General features: G+C 36.8%; 1 protein-coding gene across 1 annotated transcript in view; it reads left to right on the top strand.

Annotated features, from left to right (window-relative positions):
- The window catches only part of NGR-A21 (neuropeptide receptor A21), a 114,227-nt gene that overhangs the window by 88,175 nt on the left and 3,430 nt on the right, over nucleotides 1-22,622 (top strand). The window contains exons 4-5 of the mRNA XM_028170776.2: nucleotides 8,828-9,027; nucleotides 14,330-14,454. Of these exons, the coding sequence (XP_028026577.2) occupies nucleotides 8,828-9,027; nucleotides 14,330-14,454 (325 nt within the window). The remainder of the gene's footprint in view (nucleotides 1-8,827; nucleotides 9,028-14,329; nucleotides 14,455-22,622) is intronic.

The following is a 22,622-nucleotide window of genomic DNA, read 5'->3' on the forward strand; positions in this document are numbered from 1 at the left end:
AAAGAGGTACAGCTAGTTTCAAGAATATAAAGATGATAACAATATAGTATTTGTTAGGACGTGCATAATTAGAAACAATTTGGTAGTTCAATAGTATTTTATAATTTTCAAATTAACATTATATTCTGACATATATCAGTTCGCACAGACTAATCATAGATAAGTTTGCTCATCGAACTTTACCTTATTAACACCTCCCCTCAAAGTCGTGAGCTCTTAACTACAGACATCACAGACAATTATGATTATTCCATCATTCCTAAATTGTTCATGCATTCATAATGCTTCGTCCCACACAAGCCCTTGGTCAAAATATCAGCAGGCATTTTGTCTGTACTCAAGTATTTCAAATCAATCACACTCTGTTCACACATATCTCGAACAAAATGGTGTCTAACATCAATATGCTTAGTGCGAGAATGATAGCTTCTACTCTGTGCAAGCTTCATAGCACCCTGGTTGTCATTAAATAATGTCACACAACCACATTTTACACCAATATTATTTACCATATTTCTGAGATACATAGCTTCCTTAGTTGCTTCAGAAAGCGCCAAGTACTCGGCTTCTGTGCTCGATAATGCAACGGTACGCTGTTTTCGTGCTTCCCAGGTAATTGGGGCACCTGCTAAAATAAATGCAAAACCGGAATATGACCTTCGATCGATCGTATTTGCACCCCAGTCTGCATCAACTACACCAAACAATGGTACACCTGTCCTTTCATACATTAAGCCGAAAGTTGATGTACCTTTCAAATACCTCAACACTCGCTTAGCTGCCTTCCAATGCTGTACATCATAATTAGTGTTAAATTGGCTTAAATAATTTACAGTATAAGCTATATCCGGTCTGGTAGATACAGCCAAATACATAAGGGCACCTATAAGGTTCTGGTAAGGGTACTGACTCATAACATCATTGTTTACACTGTTGGGTTTTTCTAGTTTAACGTTCACATCCATAGGTGTTGATATAGGTTTACAATCACTCATACCATAACGCTCTAATACTTTATCTATATACGCACCTTGCTTTAAATACACTCTATGCTCCTTATCACGTGAAAATTCGATACCCAAACAAGTACTGATTTTGCCCATATCCTTCATTTCAAAGGAATTAGATAACTGACGCTTAACATCATGCAACCACACCTCATCATTAGTAGCTAGGATAATGTCATCTACATAAATAGCAATTAACATTATTTTTTCATCCCTTTGCGCAACAAACACACAAGGTTCTTGTGGTAATGCTTCAAAACCAATATTCTTCAACCTTCCTACTAACTTTTTATGCCACTGTAATCCTGATTGACGCAAACCATACAAAGACTTCTTTAACAAACACACATTATTCTCACACTCATTCAATGCTTCGTTCCAGCGTTTAGCTGTATGAAGTATATTCTTATCTCTTATAATATTCCTTTTTGATCCAATATTTTGGTTTGCTAGTACACTTTCTAAGACATCTGATAGTTTATCTGGTATTTCCATGAATACATCTTCTTCGAGAGTATCATTCAAGTAAGCTGTTACTACATCCATTTGATGCATCTCTAATCCTAACTCAGCTGACACTGCAGCTATGAGTCTCACAGATGAAGACCTTACAACAGGAGAAAAGGTTTCGTAAAAATCCTCCCCTGGCCTTTGAGAACATCCCTTTGCAACAAGCCGTACTTTCTTCCCTGTATTCTTTGTTTGAAATACAAATCTGCTACCAATCACTTTTCTATTTTTCGGTCGTGGGACTATTTCCCATGTAACATTCTTTAATTGTGCCAAAAACTCGTCATCTAAAGCCCTTCGCCATTCAGGTTCGTCATCAGTCTTTTCTATTTCTTTCCATGTTTTAGGTTCCATAATCGCAATTCCAGCTGTCGTTTCTTCATTATCTACTTCATACTCCGATTCAGTTTCACTCTCTGTACTGTTAGTAGCTGGTTTATACTCTTTGCGCGGTCTTCCCACTAAGCTAGTACGAACTATCCTTGGTCTTCCTCTCCCTCTCATGGGGTTTGTTTTTCGATCTTCCTTCTTCTGATCATGTCCTTTCAATTCAACGACTATCTTCGAATCATCAAAACTCTCTTCTTCATCATTTCGTATTTCTTTATACTCATGACAGAATGCTGTCTCGTTTATAAACTTCACATCGCGAGAAATGACGATCCTTCTAGTCTTAGGATCATGTATTCTGTAAGCTTTAGTCTCAGTATCATAGCCCATAAATATTCCAAGCTCTGAACTTGATTCGAATTTTCCCTTCTGCGTTCCTTTGTTTTTATAATACGCTTTCGATCCAAACAAGCGCATGTAGATTACGGTAGGTTTCTTTCTTTTCCACAGGGTAAATGGTATTTGACCACCAAGAGCTGCAGTTGGGCACCGGTTCCTTATGTAATTAGCAGTATTAATTGCTTCAGCCCAAAAAACAGGAGGGCTTCCCGCCTGACGCATCATACAACGGGCCATCTCTAGCAGTGTCCTGTTGTTTCTCTCCGAAATCCCGTTCTGCTGAGGCGTATAAGGTGCCGTCAACCTCCGTCTTATTCCTTCTTTCTTCAAGAAATCATCAAAGTCTTTGTTAATGTATTCTCGACCGTTATCGGATTGTAGATTTTTGATCTTCTTTCCTGTCAATTTTTCCACGTAAGCCTTGTAATCTTTGAAAACTTGAAGTACGTCGCTTTTATTAGCAATAAAGTATACTTCACACCATCTTGATTTGTCGTCGATGAACGTGGCAAAATACTTTTTACCGCCCATAGACTGTTGTCTCATTGGTCCGCACACATCAGTATGCACGATCTCCAATAGTTCACTTGTACGATCTTCGCTTCCTTTAGAAAAAGGCGTGCATGTCTGTTTTTCACTTATACATATTTCACACTCTGACAATTTTTCGTTGTCCTTCAATGATAGGCCATGGACAAGGCCATTTTTTGCCATTGCCTTTAAATCACGCTCGTTAAGGTGGCCGAGGCGCTCGTGCCACATATCTATAGGTTTTTTCACCATTTCAACATTATTGAAATCATCTTGGCTCATTCGAACGTGGTATAAGTTACCAACTCGATCCGCTCGCATATGAACCTTATTATTGTCATCTATGACAATTGCATAATTTTTATTGAAGCGAACTTCAAACCCGTGATCTGTCATCTTCGTAGATCCGACACGTAGAATACTTTTTTAATATCAACATGGCGCTTTTCGCTGCCTGTGTCTACCATAATACTGACTTTTCCTGAGCCGCTAATTTTTGTAGTTTTACCATTAGCCAAATTCAAGTCTGTATCAACTCGAGTAAAATCTGTAATCAATTGTTTGTTGTTACACATATGTCCCGTACATCCACTGTCAATACACCATACAGGAGCTCGCTGCTCGGCTATCATCACCTCTTTGGTGGTACTTACTAACATAGTTGTCTTTTGCTCATAATCACTATTACATTCTGCTTTATGTGAGCTTTGTTTAAATTTACTCACGTTTTTAGTTTTGCACTCTCTCGCCATATGCCCATGACGACCGCAACGATAGCACTCAATGTTTTTATTTGTGTGCTGTTCAAAGTTCTTCTTCGGATTGGCATTTGATTTAATATTGGTACGCTTGACGAACATAGCCCTCTGGTCTATTATCTTACTCTTCCGACCTTCATAATCCTCGATAATCTTCACTTTCAGTACATCAGTTGATGGTAAATCATCACGCGATTCCATTGCTGTTCGAAACATTGAGAACGAATCCGGTAAACTATAAAGTAATAAAATAGCAAGCAACTCATCTATCACTATCAATCCGATTTCTTTAAGCTTCTTAACACAGTCGAAAAAATCAGAAATATGTTTTCGTAGGTCTCCATCTTCTGGCATATGATTTAATACAAGTCTCTTTAGTAATGACGCTTTTCGCGCTGGCCCGCTTGACTCATACATAGATTTCAACTTGTCCCATATTGCTTTAGAGGAGTCTAAACCATCCAGTGCAATTAACTCGCTCGGGCTGACAGCTAACAATATGTCCGATTCGGCTTTTCCGTCCATTTTATTCCATTCAGAATATTTAGAATCTGAATGTATTGGTTTAGGTATTTTTCCTGATACGTATTCCCACAAATCATTCTTCTTCAGAATAGCTCGCATGTGAATCTTCCAGGTGTCATAGTTATCACCCGTAAGTCTATCAATATTAATATTAGAAGTCATTTCGTAGTTTCTTCAACTTTAAAAAAAAATCAGGAAATAATTGACACAACGGATTACGCCTATTAAAACAATAAATCGTTAAATCATTTCTATTTCACTTTCTGCAACGTCCTGGGCCCATAACCTGTTAGGACGTGCATAATTAGAAACAATTTGGTAGTTCAATAGTATTTTATAATTTTCAAATTAACATTATATTCTGACATATATCAGTTCGCACAGACTAATCATAGATAACTTTGCTTATCGAACTTTACCTTATTAACAGTATTAATATATTATAAATTTCAGACTTCTCTTTGTAGCACTGAATTGTTCTATCGACACTTTTGATAACACTTACACGATAATTAAAGCTACATTCACGGTTTAATCTCCTTTTTTTATTCTCATTATATTATATTAAGTTGTTATATTATATTACATTAAGTTTCAAATACTTTACAGTTTTCGTGGTCACGAAAGTCAGTCGTCGGTCAGACGTTATGCCGCAATAGTACATAGTTTTCATTAAATGACCAAAGAAAATACTACCCTTACACGAATAATGATTTTCTAAAAAATTTAATACTTATTTTTTTTATTGCCCTTGTAGGCAGACGATCGTACGGCCCACCTGATGGTGAGTGGCTACCGTCGCCCATGGACTTCAGCAATGCCAGGGGCAGAGCCAAGCCGCTGCCTACCTTAATAGTATATCCTCAGTCTTGAGAGAAACTATGACCAGAATTAACCATTAGAAATATCACTAATAATTCTAGTTTACAGAGATAATATAAAACATAAACGTCTAAAGTTATAGTGTACAGAAAGAAAAATTAATTAACATACAACAACAATACTTAAGAGAATTAATTAAAAGTATAATATACGTATTATAAAATAAATAAAATAAAATAAAATAAAATAAAAATAAAAAGCCTTTATTGCTGTTCTTATTTTTACAAACTATATCAAATTATTTAAACATGCCAAAACTTAAATACTAAGTTCCTTATGGAATTAAATTAAATATCGGCAAACGGTGGTTGTGGTATCGCAGCTTGTCCTTCGACAAAGGCCTCCTCTAAAGATTTCCACTGTGTCCTGTCCTTTGCTGTACGCGTCCATGTAGTACCAGCTATTTTTATAATGTCGTCCTCCCATCTTTTAGTCTGTCTACCTCTATTCCTTTTACCATCTCGTGGATACCATTCAGTTATTAAACTGGTCCATTTCTCCTTTTTCTCTCTGATCATATGTCCAGACCATTGCCATTTTAGCTGTTTGTAAGTTGTATATGCGTTCTTAAAGTTTGTCTTGCTCTTTATGTCTTTTAGTTTTATTCGGTCTTTTCTTTTTACGCCTATTGTACTTCTCTCTATTCCGTTTTGACAAAATTTTAATTTGTTTGATAGTTCTTCTGTCAACGCCCAAGTTTGACACCCGTACAGTAGGCATGGAAGAATACACATATTAAATACTTTTCTCTTTTGTTTTATAGGCATGTCTTTATTTTTCATTACTTCGCTTAGCGACCAGAACCGTTTCCAGGTATTAGCAATTCTTCTTTCTATTTCCTTTTGCATGCACGTATTATCCGATATTATATAAGAAAACCCACCTTAAATTATTCAGTGCTTTTAATAGATCTGACGGTTCGGATTTAATGGTTATGAGACAGCCGCTGTCCCAACTAGTGGCTACAGAGGTCAATTGACCTTGTCCCTGAGGTCAAAATCTGCCTGCACAAGATAGTTCATAAACAATTATAAAGTAAGCCGCGGTAATTGCGCTAATTTATCAATATAACTAGCTTGCCTTAAACCCAATGATAATACGTATTAATTCAACTTCAAAAGTGCCAGTATTTACGTCATTTCTATATCAATATGTCTTTCTTAAATTAGAAATGTAATTCGTATCTTATTTCCTCACTTTGATTAAATTCGCGATACATCTATTTAATTACCTTAAAATTAAAAACCAATCTCCGAGATACGTTTTGATGAAAGTCATCCTTGAGTATATTCGCCTTTCAAGCAAATATACGATGCGGTGTCAGTTATTGTGTGGCAAACTGGAATGTCATTTGAGTAATTAAAGTGAGACGCGGTGCTTTTGAGCCGAATATAATTTAACGATATTGTGTTTTACAGTTCATAGTTCTGAGATTAAATTAATTGATAATGACAGAGTACCACAGAGAATCTCAAAATACATACTTGTGACCTAATGCGTTTGACGGTGTACTCAAACCAAGTGATGAGACATCTCCAGGGTTCAAATCTTGAGGCAGGTAGACCGTCGAGGCGATCCGCCCCGTTCTCTCGGACTGGGTGAATCGCTACCGAGGACGTCTCATCTTCCCAGCGATCCAGGTGCTCACGGAACACGGCTGTTTAAGCTACCTGCACCTCGTCGCCTGGAGGGAGCCGACGCCGCAGTCCCACCACTGCAGTAGCTTTGACGGGTTCCCGACTTATCATAGCACTGGGACTGTACGAAGACACCGAAAGGGGCATCTACCGTGTGGTCGGCCACGACAAACCCTCACACATCCCTACTAGTCTGTGCTATCAGCCCAATGTACTCGATGTGTGTGTTCATAACGGACCACACTGTCCCATGATAATTGAAGCGCTTTACGACCTGAGTACTCAGCACCTTCTCATCCTTATAACTTTGGGACTGAATGTAACTCGATGCCTCCGTAGGGAGTTCATAACTTATCACTCCCAGGGACGCCGGCGAGAACGCTATCTCAAGTCTTTTTACATTTCCCCGCAACAGTATATGACTTCTCAGTCGGACACTCTTGTCAGAGTGGTCGTGGTTGCGCTGACGCTGTATGTGCAGAAGCACCCGTTAGGTCGCCCATGCTCCCGAGGACCGCTCTCCAGGCAATGTGCTTCCAGGTCTGGTGGTTCGAACTTATATGACACGGCTGTTTAACTCCATTCTCTCCACATGTACTTCCCGGGAACTTGAAAATTGTGCAAGGTGATAGCTCTGACCAAGTCCGGGGAGAATAGGCTCCAGCTATCATCGGATTATTATTATTTTTATTTTTATTGCCATTGTATGCAGACGAGCATACGGCCCACTTGATGGTAAGTGGTCACCGTCGCACATGGACTTCAGCAATGCGAGGAGCAGAGCAAAACCACTGCCTACCATTAAGTACTCTCCGCAAGCCTCGTTTGAAGAAGGACATTTCATAGTGCTTGGAAAACACCGTGGAGGGGAGTTCACTCCAAAGCCGGATGCTACGTGGCAAAATAGATCTTTGGAAACGCACTGTCGAGGAACGCAGCGGTTCCAGATAATATGGATGAACTCTGCTCCGTTGGCCGGAGGTGCGATGATAAAAAGGAGATGAGGGGATCATCTCGAATAAATTCCTCAGAGCATTCCCCATGGACCATACGGTATAAAACACACAGAGAACCGAAGTCCCTCCGTAGACCCAGAGGTTCCAAGCGATCCATGAGAGCGGGACTATCGACTAACCGAACAGCCCGTTTCTGTATGGAGTCAAATGGAAGTAGCTGGTATTACTCTATTGTCGTATGTAGGCAGCAAACCATCCCTGTCCCATAGACTGGAGAAATGATGCTTGGGTAGACGAGTTTTCCCGAGATCCGTCCCGTGCCGTAAGCATGCATGACAAGCCGTTCTTCTCCTACGAGACGAAGTCAAAGAATTATTCAATTATAGTGTATACCAACCCAAAACTGTCAATTTATATAGAAAAAACTTCTTCGTAAATAATTTTTCTATTAGAAATTAAACTTTTTCAAGGTATTATATTTAATGTTGGGGCTCAATTCATGAAGGTCAACACGAACTCACCTTATTTCAATAATCTTTTAAGCTATTATTTTGCTTTAATAATGAAAACAACTATATTTAGAATGCTTAAAAGGTTTCAAAGCGTTGGAAAATTTTGTAGACGATTTTCGGTCAATATAATTTTATGATATTTTGTACTTCGCATATCTAATTTTTTGCATTGTCGCAAATGTCGAAATATTTTCTTATTATTAAGATATATTACTAAAATATCAACTGTAGATAAATTTACTGTGAATTTGGAAGCGGATTAATTATTTTGCGTTATAATCGCGAAAGCTCGACTAATAGTTAATTTATTCTATTCTATAACTAGCATGCCCATTTATAGCGTTTGTACACATTATTAACTTAATACTTACGATACGCATTTAAAATATTTGTGGATCAACTAAAAAATGAAAAAAAAATTTACTGAATAATGAAATGCTTTTTTCATTATCGTTTTTATGTTCCTTTTCAAACTGAAAACTGATTTATAAATGGGAGCATCTCTGATTCAAATATGTACATATGATTTATTAGCGTACTTAACGAATGGAAGGAGTACAATGTTACCCGAGCTTACTCTGTTTAAGTGTACTTTACTCTTACTTGCCTCTGAACTTTTAATCATGGTGACTCACTAATTAAAGTGCCTTTGAAAATATTTCGGGCCCTAAGCGATGTCAATTGTAAAGCTTCTTTCATGTTCTACGGATGATTTAACAAGCTTTTGGTTTCAATGAAAATGCTTAGTTATCAAAATTTTAACCGATTAATTATTTTCAGAGAGTGAAAAAGTATTCAAACCTGAAGTCAGAAGGCAAGAAAAATATTTCACTCCCGACATGAATAGACGGAGATTAATAGATCGGGCTAAGATGAAATCTTTGAGGATGTCTGTTGTTATTGTTGCTGCGTTTCTGATATGGTGGACTCCGTACTACGTCATGATGATAATATTTACGTTTCTGAATCCAGACAAAAACGTAAGTACAAAGATTTGTATTTTACAAAATCAAATGTAAGTGACTTGATCATTGATTTTAATATCACCCACAGTAAGATTATAAGAATTATATAAAACTAGCGACCAGCCCTCGCTTCGCTTCGGAAACATAAAATTTTATTATTGATAGGCCAGTCCCGCCATGTTGCGCGCGGTACGACAATAACTGCGGGTGACGCCGCGGGGCGAAGCTAGTCCAAAAAAAAGTACGTCTAAGTTACTCCTTATATCATCAGCTACCTATTAGTGAAAGTCTCATTAAAATCGGTCCAGCCGTTCCAGAGATTAGCCGGAACAAACAGACAGACAGACAGACAAAAATTGTAAAAAATGTTATTTTGGTGTATGTACCGTATATACCTATATATTCATACACATGTAGTAAAAAGCGGTTATTTCAATATTACAAACAGACACTCTAGTTTTATTTATATGTATAGATATAGATGGTTTTAAATCGATATAACTTTATTACGACATGCAAAATGTAGCTTCAGGAAAAAATATGGCATTTTCACAATATTTCACCATGTAAAAGTGACTGTCACACAAATTGTACCTAACTTTTCACAAGCTAATTGTACCTTCTAGGATTAGGTTGAATGCAACAAACAAAATATAAAATGGAGATTGACATTTTAAAAATTGTAAAAGTATATTGTGGACTAAATTTATGGGTATATTTGACTGTCTCTCCTTACAAAGAGCTTAATTGCAAGAGTAGCCAGGATGATGATATCTACTCTGGTTTACTCATAATAGACTTAGACATCATAAACATTAATTTGTATTAAAATTAATCCCAACAAGAATAAAGATAATTTTATTTCACCTTGGGTGTATGCATCCCAAGGAATAAATAGCTTTCGCTTGCCCATCGATTTTAATAAAATAAAAGCTAGCCTGATATCGCCTCAGTAAAATTTTGGAAATTACATAAATTCACACTTTGCGGAGACTGGTGTGTCCAAAAACCCAAACGAATGGACATGTGAAAATCTAAATTTCACTTGGACGTGTATAATATCAAAGCAGTGATGAGATAATTGGGAATATTGGTGATAGGGCATGTTGTGATTTGTTAAACGTCACGCATACGTACCACCATCTTGTCTATTTCTGCCGCGAAACATTCATGTGTTTCCTTTTCTAATGTCTCAAGACGGATTGCAGCATGTTGTGTAACATCAGGTGGGCTGTGTGTATATTCTCCAACTATGAAATTGTACTGTGTTATGTCAGCCTCACAGCAAGGTATCACTATCCGCTCGAACCCTGGAACAAGTCTCAAATTCTCAAATGGTTCATATGTGTCATATTTTATTATACTATTTTAAACTGAGGCTATTAGTAACCACATAATAATATGGTTTACCCTGTCCGTACGCATGTGAAACTAACACTAACAATACATATTATATACAATATACTCCACTATACATTAAAAGATTATTGCTTGTTATTGTAGTATCGAGAGACGAATTAACTCGACTCCCGTCGAGATGAATGAGGGAGGTGCAAAATCCAACGGTATTGTTCGATTTGCTCCAAGTATTTTCTTTTTATAAATTTTCTTTAGTCAATCTAAAGAATAATAGAAATATCACGAACATACGAATGTACACTTAATTTAATTACGAGATTACGATTATTATTGATAAATAGCCAACAAACAACCTACTTAGAAATGCTAACTAAACGATCAAAATATCTTAACATAGATCCCACTATCCCCTTGAAAAACAGAGCTTGATGCCAGAACATAGAAGATTATTGTTAAATGGTTGCTGAAAATCGTCTCTTGTCACGAAAGGATCAGGCTATTCATTTTATGGGACTTCAGAGATTATTTCAAGAACCGAGTAAAATAAAAGTAACGACAGAACGTCCCTATGGGAGGCTTTATTTGTAGCTACACTATTACATTGATTTCACGCTGAATTTCATTTATTTCACATGTTTATTTTCTTTTGATGTTTATGTTGAGATCCATTATTGTAGTAGAAGAAGCTATTTCGTTCGCTATTCAATCGACGTAAACAACAAAAAAATGAAACAATAAGATGTAGCATATATTGCAATATTCTTATATAGTATTACATAATTTACCTTAAATACTAATAATTAGGATATATGTAGTTTTGAAAGAGTGTAGATCTTACTTAGCCCTGAGAATACTTATTATTACCATGGCTTTATCCTTATTGAACTTACGTTCGAAAGAAACGACTGGTAAGCAGCGGTTCGATTTTGATGAACAAGACTAGACTTTTGTTTCTAAATTATTTAGCTACTTTATTTTCTTCTTTTATAGTATTAGCCGCCATTAACTAGACAGTCTGTAAACTTAATAAAACCTCTCGCCGCCGTTGAATATTAAATTCCGAAGATCTATACTAGACGAGAGCTACTAGAATTGCATTAGAAATATTCAGCAGTCCCCGGAGATAAAATAATTGTAGCCTCCTAGTGTCTATCACACTCCTAGACGTTATTGCCTGCTAGAATACATCGCCGTGTCGTTTGATATGAGATACTAATAGAATATTACTCGTAAATAACGTACCGTAGTACTAAACTGTACTATCTCCCTCAGCCCACTGAGTTTCTCGCCAGATCTTCTCAGTGGGCCGCGTTTCCGACCTGATGGTAGATTCTGGAAAACATTGCTCATGCTAGCGCCACTATTAGCAACAGTCCCGGTTTGAGCCCCGTGAGCTCACGTACACGTCAAGGAGAAGCTGAAATAGCCTCTCGAGGCTATCAGCATAGGTAGGACAAAAAAAATACTACCTCCCATGTCAGGAAGTCCTGCCTAGGACTACAATAATATGACATTCATAACGACTACATGACAATTTAAAGTAATCTCGTCCTATTCACATTTCGATGCATCAACATGATTTTTGATTTAGAAACATTACATAACACGGTCTTGGTCTGTACTTGGATTGGTATCAAAATTAGGCTAAGTATCATATAAACCTTAAGCTGATTGTTCACGGTTGAAATTTCTGTGAGTATTTTTGTGTTTTTTTTTATATTTTTGAAACAACTTAGTACTGATGGAACCAATTAAAACTTCTCGACTCTCGTTAATGACTATCATTATCTTCTTCACAGCACCCTCTAAATTAAAATATTCTTAAACTAAAATACTTTGAAAAACGTTTTGATCTGCGAAAGCTGTCTGGAATATAATTGTTATTTGCGCTATTAATTTTAAATAACAAAACATTGAGACACGGTCTCATGACACAGCTGGCATAAATAGCTGGAGCTTATAGATGTCACAAAGTGGATACCACCACCTTGGGACATATAGTCAAAGTCTCAGCGGTATTGGGTAACGGTTGCCCCTGACAACTGGAAAGTATGATGGCTTCGCGACAGGATTGGTGGTAGGACGTCTTCTGAGTCCGCACGGGTAGGTACGTTGTAGATGTCTATGGGCTCCAGTAACCACTTAACACCAGGTGGGCTGTGAGCTCGTCCACCCACCTAAGCAATAAATAAATAAAAAGAAACAGACTGGTGCTTCCTACTTCTGCAGGCTCAGTATATTCTCTCCGATCAGTGGGATATGATACTCAGAAAACACTGCTACTCATTTTGAGCTCAAGCTTGTCTCGTTAGGCACTCGTCTACTACGATTGACAAATTCGCGTCCGCCGCCTCCGGGCCTCTACCGTAAGCCCACCCTTAATTGTCTTTTACAATGCTTTCGAGATGAGATTTTCGAATTGGTTCATTTAGGTCGACACAACACAGACAACGCTGATCGCATACTTGTTTATAAACAAGAACCAAAACTGAGCTCTTTCATTTATCGACCTCATTTAAATACGTGTCTTTACCAACGTAACGATACGTGTTTTTCGTTTATTATTTCTAATGAAGGCTACTTTGAAAGATTTATTTCGACAACATAGTCAAATTCAGTTTCGGTTTTGGTAATGTATTTATGAGACTGTATGCTAACCAAACGATAACTTGAGTACGGCTTTTCTGGATTTCCTTTCTATAATAAATATTCAAATGATGATTATAACTATTGTGCTTCGATGATCACGCTTATCGATAACTTTGATTCTCTATCGGATCACATTGTAAACGTGTTCTCGAGTGGAGGCCGCGAATTGGCAAACGTAATACAGGGCGCTCTTAGGCTCGGGGGAGTGACTATATATGCAGGGTAGCTGGCAAAAGCTAGATAAGAGAGTTTTTTTACTGGTGGTAGGACCCCTTGGACCTGCACGGGTAGGTATTACCACCCCGCTTATTTCTGCCGTGAAGCAGTAATGCGTTTCGGTTTGATGGGTGGGGTAGCCGTTGTAACTATACTGAGACCTTGGAACTTATATCTCAAAGTGGATGGCGCATTTATGTTATAGATATCTATGGGCTCCAGTAACCACTTAACATCAGGTGGGCTGTGAGCTCGTCCACCCATCTAAGCAATAAAAAATAAAAAAGTTGGAAAGGCCTATGTCTAGCAGTGAACTGCTATAGGCTGATGATGATGATGATCATTATGATAATGATGATCACTCTTAACACAACATTCCCAAAGTTCCATGGTACGGATGAAATGCCTGATTTGGTGACGCTTTTCGCGTAAACAAATACTATTAATTACCGCTATAATATTTTTAATTTGATCTCTTTCTCTTTCCGTTGATAATCCTCAATGCTAATAGTCGGGACCTCAATGAAAAACTTTCTCATGTACGATCTTGCATCAGTTCAATCTATCCTCGGCTGCACGGAATGAGGTTTTGAAGTATTGAGGAAGTTTATCTTGTACTTATTATGGCAATATCTTCATTTTAAGAGCCGAATTCTAAGGAAAGTGAGAACACGCTGCATTCATTTTTAGACGTCGCTTTAACCTATTAAAATAAGATTGTATAGTCAGGTTGTATAACACGGCTAATAATTTAAATAGAAAACATGCATGCCTTTCTTTAAAATCATCGCACATTGACAAATGGTTATATAAGAAATCCAAATCCGATTAGAAGACTCAAGAAAACCGACCTACTAAGGGAGACGGAGAATTGGCTCTACCTCATCTTAAACCCTGATCTCCCGCAAGACACCTGATTATAGTCTTGGCGACGGATAGCAGACCAAGACCTATAAAAAAAAGGAACTCAACTACGTGAATGAATACCATAAATGACCTGAAAAACATATAATGCATTACATGTCCATTGTAATAAATAGGCAAATTTAAATTTCAAGAACTATATATAACAATGCTTAATTTTTTGTTACAGCAAAGTGAAGAGCTACTGAACGGTATATTTTTCTTCGGAATGTCAAACAGTCTAGTCAACCCCATCATATACGGAGCATTCCATTTGTGGCCGAGAAAGAAACGTTCATACCAGCATAGTGACCGGTATGTTAAATAAATTCATAAGTATATACATATAAATGACATTTTTGCAGCTTTACAGGAGAGCCACAAAAAGCTTAAATTTTGGAAAAAATATCATGAAAAAAACATCTTCAGCTATTTGAGTGTGGTAAACATAATTGTTGTTCAATAAAAAAATAACGAGAGTTGATTGATAGATAATACTACCAAATAAAACGGACCTTTAGTTACAAAGATATAACTCGCGTATTAAGCCTTTAAACTAAATCGCCTTTCTGCCTTCGATATATAACTAGTCAGGTCATAAGTATTGTCACACAGTAAAAACTTTTCTTTTAGAATGCTGGCCACAAAAAAGTTTATTGAATTCGAATTTCGAATTGTTCATGAAAATAAAAATGTATACTTTTAGAATTTTACTCATTTTTAAATATGGAGTGGACGCGTAAAGAAGACCGTGTTGCAGTTATTGCGTTGCATCGTTGCGGTTACGCGCCAATTCAAATTTTTAACATACTGAAAATTTTTAATATAACCAAAAGATTCGTTTATCGTTACCATCAAACGATACAATGAAGACTCTAGTGTAGATGACAGGTCAAGAAGTGGTCGCCCTCGGTCTGTTAGGACTCCAGCAGTGTTAAAAGCTGTGAAGGCGCGAATTCAAAGAAATCCCAAACGTAAGCAGAAACTGTTGGCCCTTCAGATGGGGTTAAGCAGAACCACGGTGAAAAGGGTGTTAAATGAAGACTTAGGGCTTCGGGCATATCGAAGAAAAACAGGACATTGTTTGAATGCTCGTCTAATGGACCTGAGACTGAAGAGATGCCGCGCTTTGTTGAAGCGGTACGCGGGAAAAAAATATCGGGAAATTCTTTTTTCGGATGAAAAATTTTTTACCGTAGAAGAGAGCTACAACAAACAAAATGATAAGGTGTACGCACACAGTAGTGAAGAAGCGAGTAACCGTATTCAACGTGTCCAACGAGGTCATTTTCCATCCTCGCTCATGGTATGGTTGGGAGTTTCTTATTGGGGCTTAACAGAGGTACTTTTTTGTGAGAAAGTTGTAAAAACGAATGCGGTTGTGTATCAAAATACAGTCCAGACGAACCTTGTGGAACCTGTTTCTCATACCATGTTCAATAACAGGCACTGGATATTCCAACAAGATTCGGCGCCAGCTCATAGAGCGAAGAGCACACAAGACTGGCTGGCGGCGCGTGAAATCGACCTCATCCGGCACGAAGACTGGCCCTCCTACAGTCCAGATTTGAATCCGTTAGATTACAAGATATGGCAACACTTGGAGGAAAAGGCGTGCTCAAAGCCTCATCCCAATTTGGAGTCACTCAAGACATCCTTGATTAAGGCAGCCGCCGATATTGACATGGACCTCGTTCGTGCTGCGATAGACGACTGGCCGCGCAGATTGAAGGCCTGTATTCAAAATCACGGAGGTCATTTTGAATAAACTTTAGTGTCATAAGAATCTATGTTTTGTTAAGTTCATTTTGGTATATGAATGGTTACATAATGAATAAACTTGTTTCAATTATTTTACATTAAACATGTGACAGAATTTATGACCTGACTAGGTATGTATGTCGGCGGCGCGCCAGGGATGGCTAAGCGGTAATTTCCGTCATCACTTGTATTCGATTGAACTCAGTTTAGTCAATATAACATTTTGAATAATAATTATTGAAACTCAACACACAGAACTTTCACAATGACAGGGTAAACCGACAGTTTCGTTCCACATACCGACAGACCGACTGACTGACTGCCAGAGACTAACTGACTGAGACGGACGGACCGTCCGATACGGACTGAATGACTGTCTGACACGGAATGCTACGACTCTGTCCACGTACCGCCATTTTATACAGTGGCGTTACGAAGTCTACCCTACATTTTGTGATATTTATCAAAACAACATTTCATCATTTAAAATAATAGTCAAAACAACGTCTTAATATTACTAAAAGTCGTTAACCACGACATGTATATATATAACTTTAATGATCTCGTCATGTAACTGATAAACTTCAGTACTTTATCATTTCTCATGTTTTGAAACAGCTTAGACGCCCAACAACATTCTGCGTATCGTTCTTAAGCAGTTACAGTACATTTTTGGCTAGCGGTACAAGCCTACAATGTTACCAATAAATTCAATGCAAAATTTAGTAAGAAAGTACTAAAATCTGTTATTCACAATATATATTTAAATGACAAACTATTTTTCTCAAATATTATTTGTCACGACACTAAACAAGTTCTTTGTTATTTTTTTTTTTTTTTTTTTTTTTTATTGCTTACCTGTGTGGACGAGCTCACAGCCCAACCTGATGTTAAGTGGTTACTGGAGCCCATAGTCATCTACAACGTAAATGCGCCACACACCTTGAGATATAAGTTCTAAGGTCTCAGTATAGTCACAACGGCTGCCCCACCCTTCAAACCGAAACGCATTACTGCTTCACGGCAGAAATAGGCGGGGCGGTGGTACCTACCCGTGCGGACTCACAAGAGGTCCTACCACCAGTAATTACGCAAATTATAATTTTGCGGGTTTCATTTTTATTACACGATGTTATTCCTTCACCGTGGAAGTCAATCGTGAACATTTGTTGAGTACGTATTTCATTAGAAAAATTGGTACCCGCCTGCGGGATTCGAACACCGGTGCATCGCTTCAATACGAATGCACCGGACGTCTTATCCGTTAGGCCACGACGACCATTCACGATGTTATGTTATGTTCACATGTTACGAAGCTAACGTGACACTACTGTACAGAAAACCCATTCTTCATTCTGAAAAGTTTCTGTATTTAATTTTCAAAGTACGCGCTACCAGCATGCAATACTGTCTCAAATTACAAATGGTGTTTAAGAATCAGAAACGACTAACATCTTTCAGTAACAATATTTGGTTACAAGCTCACACATGTTCCGTGTCCAATATTAGTGACATTCGCGGACAAATATTGTAAACTAATTTTGTTTGACCTATTGAAAAAATTAATGAATCTATTATATTGTTGAAATAATTTTGAATAAAGTTTTCATTCATTATTTTCAAGAGATAGACATTTTATTGCTTATATTATTTAGGAATTCACCAGAGCATAGTTGAACCATACCATTTAGGATCACTATGTTTATCCACAGTCCGTTTCCAGAGATCTTTTTAGCCTTATAACGTCGGGATTGGAATGAACTTCTCTCCTGGTGTTTCGTGAACGCTATAAAATTCTTCAAACGAGATTTGGGGAGAGCATTCAGCCTTAGACAGTGGATTAACTGTGTCCTTGGCATTATCCACGTTCATGACTGCATACTCGCCTGCCTACGAATTAAAAAAAACTTACATATCTGTGGTATCATCTTATTGTCTTTCATTAAGTGAATCACATAGAACCATTTTTTTACAAAGCGTCAAATAATTACTTCAAAACACATTAGCTTTCTTTACAACTCATCCTTTTGGCTATTCGATGAATGACTTTATATTAACTGTCCAATATGTTTTGGCATTATTTCAAATAGTAAATAATGTCATAGCCAAGTGCCCGTTCCAGATATTTATTACAGCATTAACATAATATTGTGATATAAGATCATATTTATTTTTACCATCACTTCAGACCCTTGCAAAAGTTTAGTATCAACTTTTAATGCTTACGGGAGAAATTCTCAGGACCTCGGGTCCGCCATTAATGTGCCTCTCGCTTTTTTCACGGCACATTAAGTCCTTAAGTATTATTAGATAATACTTTGGAGGGTTACCATGGAGCAAGAGTTTCGTATACCTTTTAATGGTTTGAGTACGCCTCTTTCCTGAATGTAATGTGGTGGGGTAATGTCTTAGATAATTTGTTATGAGTTTTGTAGCAGCAACAATATTTGGAATATTGTGATTCATTGGAATACGTACTCAACAAATGATTACGATTGACTTCCACGGTGAAGGAATAACATCGTGTAATAAAAATCAAACCCGCAAAATTATAATTTGTGTAATCACTGGTGGTAGGACCTCTTGGGATTCCGCACGGGCAGGTACCACCACCCCGCCTATTTCTGCCGTGAAGCAGTAATGCGTTTCGGTTCGAAGGGCGGGGCAGCCGTTGTAACTATACTGAGACCGTAGAACTTATATCTCGAGGTGGGTGGCGCATTTACGTTGTAGATGTCTATGGCTATGTTGTGGGCTCCAGTAACCACTTAACATCAGGTGGGCTGTGAGCTCGTCCATCCATCTAAGCAATAAATAAAAAAAAAGAATTATATTAGCCTTAACTTATTATCCTACCAGATATCAGTTGCAATCTGGATCTCTCATTTCAATCGTATTGGTCGATTTTTTATAGCTTTGGTGGGTTATTAAACATTTATTAACAATGAAAGTGCATAAATTTAGAAAAATTAAAATTAATATTTGGATGTGTTTTATCCGGTTCTTCCAAAAATGGTGGGAAGATACTGATGCTGTTTCGAATCATCAGTATCTTCCCACCATTTCGCAAAAACACTATCTCATATTATTTAATTCAATATCATTCATTTTTATCCCATAATCAATTTAATTTTGTTCCATTCCGATGAAATTTAATATGGCAAATAATGTAATATACGTTTAATTAATGAAGATTTAGCTAAACATTTCAAATCTTGTAAAATATATAAAAATATTTCTAATACAAAAACAAAGCTCACCTTATAAGCTCAAAAGTTAATTTGGATGTGTATATTATTATATTCACAAAGACATCTCGTTTAATAAGATTACACAAAAGTATTTAGATCTTGATTGGATGACTTAATCTAATAAATAGAATATTATGCAAGGAGAAACATTTTTAGTGTAAATGATTGTATATGATTCGGATATCTTACGTGAATCTACGTAGCATAGGATTTGTGAATGGCAGATCTGTTTCTTTAAGTGAAATTATTAAATTTGTAGAGATACGACAAAGGGAAGATCTTCCACCGAGCGGGTGATATTGCTCGGTAGACCGTTGTTGTTCGGACCTTGTATATATGCTGCTAGCTTGAAAATGTCCTAAGCGAGATTCAGGCATCTGTCAAATATTTTGCGTTCTGTGATGGCTACCGTCACAAATTATTATCTTAAAATATTAAATTGAAAAAATTAAGGTATTATAATATCAAAATACCTTAAAAATCAATTAAAAATTATTAAAAGTGGTTACGTGATATACCTAGCTTAAAATAGAAACAAATACGGACGTATTTGCACCGCTTACGGGCATATACTCGTGATAGGGAGAGGATAGGGGCGTATCGTAAGCCCATACGGGTAGCTAACACCACTTCTCCTATTTCCGCTGCCAACATATTGTGTCTGAAAGGTGGACAAATCCTAATTCAATAAAATAGACACTTTGATGTAGCTCAATTCACGATGCGATATATATGGGCTCCGCTAACCACTTTTCATTATGTGGCCCGTAGGCCTATTCATGTATCCACGAAATTTTAGTAATAACAAAAAAGTCGTCGACGATCTAAAATGTATGAAATGCCATTAATAAAAGTCAAGATAGCCGTCAAGTTAAATTAGAATTTACGATACATTGAGTGCGAATGTGTCGGGAGCTAAGGTGATATAAAGTGAAGCTAATTTATTTTGGAGTGATTTAATTTTTTTTGATTCTGATTCGAAATTAAGAATAAGCTTTGATTATGTGACCAATTTTTTGACGTACCTAAACCAATACTAACCAAAAGTGCGACACATTTAGTTAACGAACGCTTCAAATGCGTTTGTAAAGTATGAAATGTGAAATATAATATATCGTGGCCTAATGGATTTGGTGCGAGGTATTGTAAGAACGCATTAGTATGTCCTATTTATTTTGGTAATGAAGCAGTCAGGCGTCCCAGTTTGAAAGAGGGAACACCTGTTATTGAAAATTTGACCAATCAATGTCTCTCGTCTCAAGATCATGGCGGCATTCACTCTCTTATGTTTATGGATCGAGTGACCAATTTCTCAAATACGAATACTATTAGTACAAAGTGTTATGTCATTTCACGACGATGGTAAAAACAGTATAAATGTATTCCATGACCTGCGTTTGATACTATATCCACATTTTACTACATATTAAATGTATTATATTACTAGCTGACCCGGCAACTTCGTAGTGCCTCAATCGATAAATAAAAGACACATCAAGGGGACACATCAAAGGAAAAACAAACATGTTTGTTTTTTAAATAATTCCGAGCTTTTTTTTTATTTTCTCACCTTTTCAACCTTCTCTGGACTTCCACGAATAATTCAAGGCCAAAATTAGCCAAATTGGTCCAGCTGTTCTCGAGTTTTAGCGAGACTTACGAACAGCAATTCATTTTTATATATACTTATATAGATTAAATCTTAAAACTAAACATACCATAACGGGTCAAATAACCACAACGGGTTAAATAACAATAATAATTTTGAACTTTTGCATTGATACACGTTTCATCTTATTGCCTTTGCACATTTGACTTCATGACTTGTTCTTACCAATTAATGTACAGTTATTATACTCTTTTTTTTTAGGGGCCATTGATGATAAAGTGTGTTTATATTTTTAAAGCCACCTGGAATCTAATTTCTCCAAAAACGATTAAATACGTTTGATAACCTTCCTCTTCAAAACCAGTGATCTGGATACGAGCTGATGAATTTACGGCACAAAGTTAGTATTCAGTGTCTGTATTAGAAGTTATGGATAGGTTATTCATGAATAATGAAAAATACAATCAGTTTACATTTAATCGAGAATTTTTATTTGAATCAAGCACATAGGATATGCATTCTTTATTGAAAAGGATTACGTTTTGAGAAACGTCCTTGTGTCCGAAAGAGTCGTCAATAATTTATAGCCTTAAGGAAACAATATTTATTTTATAATGAGGCCTGTGCTTCTTTTCCCACGCATGGAATTTGTTTTTGTAGGCATGACCGTGGTGCTCGAGAAATTCTAATAAAAAACGCTGAATTATGACTGCAATCCACTTCAAAGTCATTAGAGCCTAATGTTGAAGTTACAAAATTATAAAAGCTAATCTTACAAACTACGGCTCAATTTTGTACAAAGAATTCAACAGTCTGAAAAAAAAGGGGTGCGTGCACTTATGTACGCGCGTAAGAAGAAATCCTTTTTTTTTTTTTTTTTTTAATTTTAATCAATTTGAAAAAAAATCGATTAAACAACATCCTCAAACAAGTTTAATGGACATCCCTTTTCTTGACATCGTATAAATTCGGTAATTCTCGGTACGGTTCGGAAAGTTCACCTGCGGCTATATTCAGACTCGCCAAGTTACGTCGGTCGTATTGTAATGAGCGATTTAGTGGGCAACTTCATTCTGTTAATTTTGTGTCACGGTGCGCGCGCATCGTAAAATTTCACTCTCATCAATTTTTCATAACGCGCCTAAAGAAGTATAACTTCAATAAAAACTGAAATGCGAATTATCGATTTTTTTCCGATGCTCTTCAAATAAACACGATATTAAAAATCGACTATTATCTCCTTATTCACACGACTAGCACGAAAGGTCATAGGGTATATTGGTAGCGAAGATAAAACCATAAAACCACAGATAAAATTACAAGGATATTGTCATCAAATAGGAACTTGATATTTTCATGATACATTTTATTCTGTTCATAAAAATTCGAACCTTTTTTTTCGTTCGCAAGAAAACGATATTGTGGCCAATCTGATACTGAGTGGTCACCGTTGCTCGTGGACATCAACAATGACAGATCTGAAGGGTATACTTCGAATTTAATTTCTACATACATACAGTATTTTTAATATTACATTACATTGAAGTAGAAAAGAGTTATTAAATATCCATTACAGAAAAAAAAAAACAGGTACTTGGAAAATTTCATATAACTATTCTCATGATTAATTGCGGTGCTGTTGTAATATAAATTACAGCATTTTGCCAAGGAGGTAATCTAAATAAATTATGGAAAAGAAGAACTTTTATATTTTAAGGGGTTGAATGTTTTATTTTTGTATCGTTTAAATTTTAGTCATGCGATAGTTTGTAGTGTTTACTGCTGGCAATATATCCAATATTGTAAGCTTACTACGAATGGTATCGTTTCGCCTGAATTTGGCGCGAAGCAGTTATGCGCTC

The sequence above is a fragment of the Bombyx mandarina genome, chromosome 21 (assembly GCF_030267445.1).
Source record: "Bombyx mandarina strain Sakado chromosome 21, ASM3026744v2".
NCBI lineage: Eukaryota > Metazoa > Arthropoda > Insecta > Lepidoptera > Bombycidae > Bombyx > Bombyx mandarina.